At 32.4% G+C, this 12,347-nt stretch overlaps 1 protein-coding gene across 1 annotated transcript; it reads right to left on the bottom strand.

Moving 5' to 3' along the window:
• Window positions 1-948: 948 nt before the first annotated feature.
• Window positions 949-5,997, bottom strand: LOC122591335 (casein kinase 1-like protein 3). Its single transcript, XM_043763598.1, has 15 exons — window positions 5,767-5,997; window positions 5,618-5,658; window positions 5,459-5,528; window positions 5,195-5,343; window positions 4,246-4,341; window positions 4,064-4,134; window positions 3,890-3,951; window positions 3,734-3,797; window positions 3,559-3,643; window positions 3,347-3,473; window positions 3,123-3,205; window positions 2,934-2,991; window positions 2,624-2,757; window positions 1,720-1,868; window positions 949-1,375 (listed from the first exon to the last, which is right to left on the bottom strand). Exons 1-14 carry the CDS (start codon window positions 5,840-5,842, stop codon window positions 1,728-1,730), a joined length of 1,257 nt encoding a protein of 418 aa, XP_043619533.1. The 5' UTR covers window positions 5,843-5,997; the 3' UTR covers window positions 949-1,375; window positions 1,720-1,727.
• Between the last annotated feature and the right edge of the window lie 6,350 nt (window positions 5,998-12,347).

Here is a 12,347-nt window from a genome sequence, read left to right as displayed (position 1 = left end):
TAAATTCATGATGTATATGATTTTGAGTCTAAGGCCCTATAAGCCAAGTATCAGTATATCACCTAGTCAAGCCACTGCACACCTATTAGCCCTATTTATGAATACATACATGATACATATCCCAATAAAAACTCCATTCACTACATGTACAAATCCAAATGGCCCGTGAACCAACACACTAATTTAGAAAAATTACCAAGGTTAACCAATGATAGTTTGACAATCGGATATGACAGTTGATGTGGCAGGGTCGAGTGCATTTTCTTGATCACGTCGTCCCACTTTTTTTAGGAGTTTGTACCGGAGTGTCCATATCAATGAGTGAAATCATATGATGCAGAAGTAGATATTGAGGGATCTGATAGCAATGATAAGTTCATTGCCTCTGGTTTTCCTGTTTCTGGTAAGGTTGCTTTGTAGTGTAGGTGATTGTACGTCATCTACCCTGTTTGACCCAAACGCTTGTTCGTTTATCCATCTCCAAACCAATTGGTCGAAAGGTCTTTGTCCTGTACTCTCTCGCGATTCATCCCCTGTATCATTACTATGAATATAGAGTACATATTCTGCTACCATATTACCAGTAGGTCTGTAAAGAAGCCGTAAAGGCATATCATGTCAAATTACCCACCGGACATAATATAAAGAAATATAAGATGTGCATGAGAAACGAACATCAAAAGGGGATAAATCTATTTCTTGTTGGCCCAAATACTCGTATAAAATAGACCACAAACGCAGGCAAAATTATTAATGAAGTCTATACACATAGGACAAAAAAGAACATGGAATGGTGATTATTTGAATCAAAGAGGCCATTTCTTGGAAATCAGCATGAGATCCCACCTAGAAGAATCCATCTAGAAACGCAAAAGAATGCCCGCTCACATGGGTGGACATCTTATACAAAGATATAAACCAAGAAGTTACAAAACGAGAACACAACCATTGATCAAATCAAACAAAGAACATATCATACTATGTGCACAGGAGTCGTAAGAAACATTTTAGGCAATCAAACGAAAAAAGAACAGAAATGAACACTTCATTACACGAGAAGCCAAAACCCAAGTTGGTTTGGATTTTAGTTGTCACATCGACCCGCCCCTACAAAGGATGGAAGCCAAGATCTGTATTCATATTCAATGACCTTCAGCTTTATAAATAGCTTATGAATCAAGAATCAATTAATTTACATTCATAACATGCTTTGCTCCTTCATCGGGGCTCAAAAGCTTGTCAAGAAAGCTGCTGAAATGGCAGTATGCACATTGACAAATACACCGCTTCTCATTTTAACACGGAATTCTATAAAAGAGAAAGATGGCACAACATTCTTTCCCCATATGATTGAGCTATCTTCACCATAAGTTACCTGAAGACACAATATTAAGAGCTAAGCAGTCAACATAAATTCACAAAAGTGCAAGTCAGCATGTACTGTCTAGCAATAAGCTGACACTTTACGTCCAGATATTTTTATTGGTACTTGGTGCGATAAATATCGTTAAATAAACCATGTAACTTCATTAGTAAATGTAATGTTTTGAATAAAATGGTCTTAAGAGGTTTATGCATCAATATATACTTTCAATGAATTTAATTTTAAAGCTGTTAATTTCGTGGACCCCCTAGAGATATAACATACCCTGAATCGACTCATTCATAAGAAAATGGATTAAATTCACAAGCTATAGAAGAATGAGTGATATGAATTACCCTGTATATCACTTGGCAGAAGAAATGCGGCGCAACGAAGAAATCCAGCTGCTAGAAGGAGCCGTATTGTCTGCAGGTTTTATGGGGTGTCTTTTTGGAGCAGTAGCCTGAGCAGATGAAGATGGTGGCATCTGTGAATAGCTTAAGCCCTACAATATCCAAATTATGCATTCAGTCAAATATACCAAAATTCAAAACTTAGCATCATGACATGTACAATAAATATGTTCACTTTAGTATGATAAGCAATAGCAGAACTTGAATACACCGAAAAGAAGATGTTGATGAAATGTCATTCAAACACTAGTTCAAACGCACACAGAACAATAGCAACAGAAACATATGCAGGATAAATATAGAACACGCAAAATTACATTGTTTGGCAAATCAATTCAATCCTTACCAAACTGGAGAGAATTGTGGTTTTGATACACACTTTATATACATTATGCTTGTTTATGTAGAAAAAAATTTATGACAAAACCTAATCAAACACTTGAACACAAATAAAAACTACTGACGGACGTAAAATTTTGGCATTCCAAGCCCGAGATTCTAACATTTAGAGAAGCTCAGACTCTGGCTCCAAAGGCAGCAAGTGGGTCATTCACACAAACAATAGACCCACAACTCAATAAAGGAGTCCCCTTAACAATTCCCATTTCTTAGAGAAAGTGTCCAAATACTTGGCATGAAGATAATCACTAGGCTTCAAAATGACTCTCAACTCTTTAAAAGACAAATGAAGAATCAGTTTTGCATCTTTTGTATTAATCAAGTGAAAAAATGTTGACGCAAGTCTTTATATCATTTAACAATAGTATCTGATACATTCCTTGTACAGACACAGTGTGTGCACACGTGTATAGATCCTTCCTAAACCAGCCAAAAGGAGATAACTTACATTTCTTTCAGGAGGATTGTCGGGATTTAATCTATTAGTGGGGGATTTTAATTGCATCCGGACATCAGGACTGGTGGCAGTGTTTGATCTTGGTCGATTTGTTAGTTCAGCTGAATAAGTAGCATTGTTGCTTCCTGCCAGTTAAAGAAAAGCACAGCTTAGGTACTTCATGGATTTTGGCATATATTAGGTACTTCATGAAAGCATATCTTCAAAGTTCAACAATATATGCAAGAACACCAAACAAATTTCGATACAATTCTAACCGGGGTAACCCTCTACCAAAAAAAACACCAAACATATATCTAACCTTGCTGTTTTTCTATTTGTTTACGAATGGCTCCACTGCTGCTTTCGCCATGAACTGGCTGCAAATGACCGATATTGTCATATGGTGTTTATTTAATCAAATAATCTATGACAAAACTGATAAGCAGTGAAAAACACAATGGAATGCATATATGCATTAAGAGAGAGCCTAAAACAGAAGAACACTAACCAATACATGTGGCTGAGGTTTACTCTTTTGTGATTGTTGATACTTCAAGATCGTCCAATCAAAAATATAATCAAATTCAAATCCTGCACGACAAAGATAACGCTGATGTTTATAAACTCTGTTGGAGATCGAGATCTGGAGTAAACTTCCAATTGCCATTTTAAAATGACATAACCGCGTGATGATCACAAAAAAACATGGTAGCTCATTTTAAAATCACATACCTTCACGACTGAACAATTCTCGAAATAGACGTTTCAAGAATCCATAATCAGGCCGCTGATCAAATGTCAATGAATGACAATAATGGAAATATGATGCGAATTCTACTGGGTGAGACTTGCATAGTACCTGCAGCAATTGAAGCTGAATATTACGATATAAAGAGAGATATGTAAGACTAAACTCAACTAGATAATACACCATAAGTCTGTACCTCAATAGGAGTTGATAACTTCTTCTCACATATTTTGTCATACTTTTGCTTTTTTGTGGCGGCTTTTAGACCCTGCCATGGAAGACTAGACAAGGACTTTGAGTCAACAAACTTGATGTCTGAGTTCCACACTAATATATCACATATCGCTAAGTAAGAGAAGAAGATAGGATACCTTCCTCTTAAAAAATATAGAAGTACGTATCCAAGAGACTCTAAATCGTCACGTCGGCTTTGCTCTGCAAAAATAGATCAAATGTGTATTAATTCTCCAGATTTCATATCTCGGCTGCTATAGATTCTGTCAAAGTTTAGCAAAAGCTATTCTTACCAATTCCAAGATGAGTATTACAGCTTGCATAGCGAGCAGTACCAGTTAAATTCTTGTTCTCCCTACAGCAATCAATGGTTAACTATGTTAAATCAAAGTGTAACATGGTTGCTAATAAAGTGACAGGGAAACATGCAATGGTTCAGCTTTTCTATGCCAAGTTCATAACTATACCTGTATGGAATATGTCGATGGGTTGTAGCATCACGGTATCTTTTAGCAAGCCCAAAGTCGATAATATATACCTACAAAATATGATAGAAGTAATATATTACATAGAAGAATATATGATAATAACATAACGGGAAGACACGTCGTCAATCTACTATAGGTATGCTAGAGCTTTTATTTATCACCTGATTTGCTTTTCGACCAAGACCCATGAGAAAATTATCGGGCTTTATATCACGATGCAAAAACCCTTTAGAATGAACATACTCGATTCTAGTTATCTGCATAAAGTAATAAAAACTGCTCAATCCAATGGTAATGAAAAATGGAAGCATTGCAATAAAGTGAAGTCTACTCCAAACGCAAATGGAAGTGACGGATTTTTCAGAAGCAAGGAAACGATAACCAAAACATTAATGAGAAATAGGAGTGACTAACTGAATTTAAGGTATAAATTTTTAAGGAAAAAAAACACCACAAACCGCATAAGTAGGTAATACTTGACTTATAGCAGTTTACTTTTTAAGGTACTAAATCTTTTTATTACTAATTTGAGATATTTAACTTCTTTTTCGGCAATAAAACAGGCGAATCTTTTAACTTTTGGAAAAGGTCATGACTTCTTGACGAATTTGCCAGATATAAATATAGAACAGAAACCCGTAAGGCGTAATCAAACACTAAACATAGAAAAAAAAATATTACGTTAATAGATTTGGAAGTTTTGGATTGTAAGATTGTTTTTCTTAAAATTCGGGGCATTTACCTACCAATCCATCTAAGAATTACCTAGTATCTGAATTACTATATCTACATAAATCCTATAGTATCTGAATTACTATATACTGTCTTGGTTGATTTGTTTACTTGGTTGATTTGATTTCTTTCTTACATAAATCCTGTATAAGTTCATGGACCTATAAAGGTGGCGATACTGATGTCCTTTATGTGGCGAAAACATGTTAACCGAAAATAAGAAAAAGTCAAGTACCCTGCATTACATTCTAACTATGCAATCTTCAGTAGCGGGAGACAACGACATTGTATTATTTAAGAGTAACACTAACACAAACTAACAACAACGGATAACGAACTAGCTACGATTTATAGGGGAATAATAGCGTTGTTACCAACCATTTGATCGGCCAACATCAAGACGGTTTTCAACTGAAATTTCCTTCCACAATATACAAAAAGGTCTTCAAGACTCGGTCCCAATAAATCGATTACTAAAACGTTATCTTCCGCGTCTACACCTGACCATTTTATCCCTGGTATTCCACCTACCAACACACAACTTCTTATTATTCTCCTGCAATTACTTATATTACACAAAATGAAAACATAAAAAACTTAAAATTACAATATATATATGTGTGTGTGTGTGTGTGAACGTACTTCCTCCTTGAAGAATGTTATATAATTTAGCTTCATATAAAAGTTGTGGATGCTTAGTCTTATTATTCTCCTGCAAAAATTCCCAAATTACTATTATTATTAATTGTTATTACTAACTAAAAAAAAATTATATAAATAAAAAATAAATTAGAGACTTACGATCTTAACGGCGACGATTTCAAAAGTATCTACATGAGTCGCTGCCACAAAATAAAAAACTAAAATTAATGATATAATTTTTTTTTATTTATATTTATATTTATAACAGAAAAATAAGAATTAAAAAATGAAAAGAAGAAGAAAAAAACCTAGATAAATTTCACCAAAGGATCCACTTCCGATCTTACGGCCGAGCTTATACTTTCCACCAACTATTCTATCCATATATATATATAATATGTATATATATAATCTATGGGCTGAGTTTTTGAGATGAATAAAAACAATTACATATAATTAACAGAAAAAACAAAAGTCTTTGCTACTGCTGCAGCTTCTGTTTTGAGATAAAGTTGAACAAAGAGAATTATTGGAGAGATACTGGGATTTTCGTTTCGCTATATTTTCTACTAATAAATTTTTTAAGGGAAAATAATTAAATTTTAGAGTTAATTACACTTTTGGTCCTTGTCGAGGGTTAAAAATTACCGTTTTCATCCCTACCTTTCATGTATTACCGTTTTGATCAGAAAACTTTGATCTGTCGATGGTATTGGTCCAAATTCGAAACGGACGTTAACTTACCCATCATAAATAGATTTGATATTGTGGGAGTTACCATCAAAAATAAAAAAAAATAGATCTGCCTCCTAAGTCTTGGCCTTCTAGCCACCTTCTTCACAAAAATAGATATAGCAATTTGGTTGTTTTTGGGCATCGATTTGTGAGCAGACAACATCACACACAAAGGCCCATCTTTAGTTTTTGGTCTCTTCTTATTTAAAATATAGATAAAATATATATGTGTATATGAATAGATGTGTGCCTGAATAAAAATATAAGACTATTTCTTTTCTTATTTATTTGTTTATTTATTATTTTTGTGGTTGATGAATTTTGAACATCTAGAAATGTGTGTATAGTGGCAGGGAAGGGGAAAAGTAAGAGAAAGTTTATCGATTTAATTACATTTTTGGTCCTTTGGTAATGAAAAGACTAAAATACCCATCACGTGCAGGTCATGTGATGGGTAAGTTAACGTCCGTTTTGAATTTGGATCAAAATCGTTGATGGAGCAAAGTTTTATGGATCAAAACGGTAATATATGAAAGGTAGAGATAAAAACGATAACTTTTAACCCTCGACAGGGACCAAAAGTGGAATTAACTCTAAATTTTATAAAACTAATTGCATGAATAACTCATGTGGTTTGTTAATTTTCATACATTACGTCCCTTTTCGTGATTTTTAGCAATTACCGCCCCTCAAGCCATGTTTCTTTAAAAGGGGTAGGAAAAAGAAATAACACGAGTACTCCAAATAATCATAAATATATATTTTGCCCAGTATTTTTTTTAAAATTTCATCCATTTCTCAACAAAATCGTAATATAAAAGGGAAAATCACAACGCATTAACGGAGAATCACAACGAGAAATTGAATAAACGCAACAAGAAATTGAGATATCTTTAAAAGCAAATTGAAAATCGCAACGAGAAACTGAAAAGTTGCAATGAGAAATTAAAAATGGCAACAATAAGTCAAAATCGTAATAAAAAGTCAAAGTAAGTTAACGTTGCAATTTTATAAAACTTTATTGCGATTTTTATAACCTTATTGCGATCTTATACTATCTTATTGCGAATCTACTGATTTGGGTTTTCTAGTTTGTACTTCACTCTATATTAATATTCTTTGGGCATATATACATTCTTTTTCTTTCATATTTTACCGGCAATTGACTCGCAATCCGAATGTTGACTCGGAAAAAACGGCGGTTAGAGGAGTTGGCTGGCCAGAGGTTTTTTTCTTGGTAGTCAAACACATGTACTATGACCCAAAAATTCTACCCGAGGAGGTTGTTATAATAAAAGGCATACCATACCAACTTTACCTTACCATGAAAAAGATTTGGTTCATCTCAATCAATAAAGCCGAAAAACAACCAAGAATGACCCTCATTCACTCCAAACCTAAAAATGATCACACATAAAAGACAAGTCCACGAGTGACAACGTAAAAGTTATTACTGAGTTAATACTTTATAAATACCAGAAGATGTAAAATCTTTCGGGTTAACATCTACAAAATAAAATATCATCTACAATACTTACCTACAAATAACGGACGACTAAATGAACTATACTGCACTTTTATACAGGTTAAGAAGGGCCAAGGAAGAAATCAAAACTACAAGACCACGCAACGAAATGAAAAAGTTTTTTAAGCAACGGCTAATCAGAATTAGAAATATACCTTTTTGTTGTAATATGACTTCAACAACATTTTGATCCATGTGAGTCATGCTAAATATGCTAACATCATACATGTCTCTTAAGTAGTAGACTTGGGTTCAATTAATGTCTGGTATGTTGTAGACTTAGGGTTCAAGTAATCAAATATCTTTTTTGTTCACCTACACAAAGTCCGCTGCAACGCGCGGGTCATATTACTAGTGCCCCACTAATATCCAACACCTTTGTTCTTTCTCTTTAGGGCTTCATTTATTTTCAGTCCATGGAAAAAAAAGAGCGAGACTCTATCGACTCCACCACTCTGCTAGTCTACCCACGACCTTTACATCTCTGACAGCTCCACCTCTGACGGTTGCGGCGGTTGCTGTAACCTAGGTATGTATTCTCGATTTCATCATTAATTTATTAGTTTTTCAGCAATTAGTTTACTAATTAAGTAATTATATATTTATATGTGAAATTGTAAAAATGAACTAATCTATCTATACAACTAAGAGAGGATATGTTAGGGTTTATGTAGCTATCCTCTAATCTTAACAAATCATCATTTTGCATATGTGTCAGATTCTTATGTATTTCACATTTAGTTTTTCTATTAATATATTTCAACTCATCCAATATTAATTCTAATCACTAATAAGTTAGCAATAAATAAATAGACAAATAATATAGTTGTCGTGTCATATCTTACTTATATTTTCTCTTTTATTTTTATTTTCTTTATGTATTTATGGTATATTACTTTATTTTCTAATTATTATTATTATTATTATTATTATTATTATTATTATTATTATTAATATTATTATTATTATTTAATTAATTCTATTTTAGTTCATCTTATTCTTATTATTCGTTACTATTATTATTATTACTCTCACATATAAATTTGTTATAACTTAATATTACGTTTAATTAATCATGCTTTAACATATTTGACATATATCATAACTCACAAAAATCATAATTTTATTATTTGTATCAACCGTAATCTGATAGTTTTTATAATATCAAAAACTATGAATAATATTGTAAGTTACTATTACTATTTAATTATTTCTATTTTAGTTTTTCTTATTATTATTACTATTATTATTATTACTCTCGCATATAAATTCGTTATAACTTAATATTACGTTTAAGTAATCATGCTTTAACAAATTTGACATATATCATATATTCATAAAAATCATAATCTTATTATCTGCATTAGTCGTAATCTATTAGTTTATATGATATCAAAATTATGAATAATACTATAACTGTAATATTTTTTATTTCTGTTCCTAGCCATGCCCAGATAACGTCCTGGTTTAATCTAGTTTGTTTATATCAGATTAATTGATAAATACCAGTTATTTAGTTTGTTTATATATCAGTTATATCAAATTCTAGCTTGTTTATATCAATTAGTGTAACACCCCGAGTTTTGAGGTAATTTAATAATAAAATAATATTAGTATTATTATCATTTTTATATAGCTGGAACTTATTTAAATGTCGTATGTCGACTCTATATGTGCTATATGTTAAATAAATTGAAAAGTCGAGAACAATTGTCGAGACTCAAATTGTGAATAAGGATGCTTAATATAGCCGAGACTAGAGGGATTAGAGGTGTAAATACCAGTATGCTTGTGAGATTAAAATAATTTATGTATGTTTAACACGTATCAAACATACACACACGTTATAAGCTTAATCTTAGTTTCCCTCCAATGAAGGAAAGCTCACCCAGGACCAATTCAAGCTAGAATCTAGCTGATTTTAACCTCTTTTCATCAGTTTTAAGCTATTTCCATATAGTTATATTATCAATAATCTCAAGGTAATGTTATTCTTGATTTTCATAGTCAAAAATAAAGGATTTTAGGGTTTTGGGGATGAGATGAGGAAATTAGTTAAATTCAATCATGGGTTTTGTTCCTATGATGTTATTAAACATCTAAGAATCATTAATTTTGATTCTTGAAGAGATTTTTATATAAAGTTGAATTTAACTAGTGAGTTTGTATATGTAATTGATAAAAATAGATAAGTAGATGTTAACTCATGACTATGGTGGGTTGAACAAGTTTAAATGAAAGTATTTGTCCTAACTTAAAGGTTGATTTTGGTAAAAATCGCCTAGTTTGTATTATGACTATAACTAGTAATGAAAGCGATCGTTTTGACTTCAAAAGTCAACTGTCCAAAATTTATTTAGGCTGGAAATTTAGTCTTAGCTTGTTAATGAGATGATATTGTGATATTTATTTAGGTGCTAAGAGTTTGGAAGTCCTCGTGTATATATATATATTCGATCATAAGACGAACAGGTGAGTATATAGAATGTGTTTTATATAAACAAGCATCATTAGACAAGCCGACAGTCATGATTATGTGGAAGTTGATTATACACGTGTAGTCAGTTGCATGTAATTGAGCAATGGCAGACTAATGGCAGACTAACATATTATATTGGCAGAAATTGGATCCATTATAGGCAGTTTTATATATTTATGCATTGATCTATCTGCAGCCAAGTCTTATTATAAAGTTTAATATGTATGCAGCTTGTCATCATCGTTTAGTTTCTATATATTCACTAAGCTTTATGCTTACTGTTTACTTACAATGCCGTAGGTGTCGGGAGCTCAGGTGGAAGTGGGTCGGGGAATGAAGCTAAGAAGGAGCGTGGATAAGTGCTATTATAGGTAGCACTTCTTTCTCTAAATCACAACTGTTGTTTGATACTTATGTGTAGTTACGTTCGTTTAACCTTAAAGTGTAATATGTCGTATGAACCCTTCTTATAAACTAGTCAGGTTGTCAGGTTTGGGTCTAAATATACGGTATATGTGTGGGCAGAAATGACCTTATAACTTCTGCAAATTTTGATGTGTATATATATGATCGTTTACTTATAAATGGTTAGAACACGGTTTATGTCTTTTGCTTTGGTCAATGGGTTCGTTTAGTTCTTTCAGCCTAAATTGGAAAATGATTAATATAAAAGTGTTTAATAGTTTATGTGGAAGAAATCTTTACATTTTGATGTATTTTAAGTCTTGTTAACTTACAGAAATAAGAACAGCCTTTTAAGTTTTGTTTTTAAGTGCTGTTGCTGAATTCCAGTAGCCTAAAATGGCTTCAAGCTGTTTTTGAGAGGCCATAACTTTTAGAGTATCGTGTTTTGAAGAAAACTGAAAGTATTTATTTAAAGTGTGTCCAAATGTCTTTGTAACAGTATAATGCAACAAAGGTATAGAGTGTCCAATAAGGATGCCCGGCTGTCTAAATTTGACCCATCAAGAGTATACAAGATTTAAGTGTCGTCCTTGATAAGTTGATACGGTGGGTCGAGTCATACATGTTTATACTCATCCGAATAAAAGTATATAAAGTATTTGAATCAATTAATTTTTATATATATATATAAACCAGCGTAACAATTAGCTAGTTTGTACATATCTGATGAATTGATATATATCAATTTCAATTATATGTGAAATCGTAACGATGAACCAATTTGTTTATATATCAATTAGTTAGTTTGTTTTATAATTTTGTTTATATATATATCATGTTTATATATCATGTTGAATTTGTACATAATATCTTAATTCATCATCATATTATAATACATATATATTTATTTGTACTAAAAGGTAACATAATTTTGATAAGATATTTTTACAACATCTAAAGCTACATGTACATTATTTAAATAATCATAAACATATACATCTAATTTGGTAGTTACTGCATAAAAAAACTTTATACATAATGTCTTAAATTAACTGTCTTCGGTTCCTTGACAAAGATGAGGACCAGGATGAAGAGTATTATACTTCGAAGCAATAATTTAATTATTGTTTCATTATTATATAGAAACAAGAGGATGAATGAACATTTGGGGTTAATATTGATGAGGGATATATGTAACACCCCGAGCTAGGCTCGAAATACTACCGAAAAGATATAGCGTATACATGGGATTATCGTAGAACATGAACTATATGAAAATAAAGGGATTCGGTGAATCCATCATCAACAAACAAGTACATAAAGCATAATGCAAATAGGGGCAAATGAATCCTTGATCCATGTAAAAGACTAAGCCCAAACTCTAGCGCAAGCATCCATCAACCATCACGTCTTGGATTCACAAGGTTACCTGAAAAGTGTACTAAACAAGGTCAACACTAGGTTGGTGAGTTCGTAGGGGCAAATGACGAGGATCTAATGCCAAAGCCATTCACAATATGAACTAAGCTAATGAACAAGGAACACACTTACAGTAACCCTTATAAGGCACAAGTACTCAATATAGGTTGGCTCGTAGCGCAACCTGGACCCACATGTATCCATTGCACAATCATACCATAGCTAGAACACACATAATGCACAAGAACACACATAATGCACAAGAACACAGAATGTCGACATCAACGAATATCCATCAAGTTCTAAAATGTCAAACATGTCCATCA

The sequence above is a fragment of the Erigeron canadensis genome, chromosome 3, assembly GCF_010389155.1.
Source record: "Erigeron canadensis isolate Cc75 chromosome 3, C_canadensis_v1, whole genome shotgun sequence".
Classification (NCBI taxonomy): Eukaryota; Viridiplantae; Streptophyta; class Magnoliopsida; order Asterales; family Asteraceae; genus Erigeron; species Erigeron canadensis.
The sequence above is the reverse complement of the archived record's forward strand: the minus strand, read 5'-3'. Positions and strand labels throughout refer to the sequence as shown.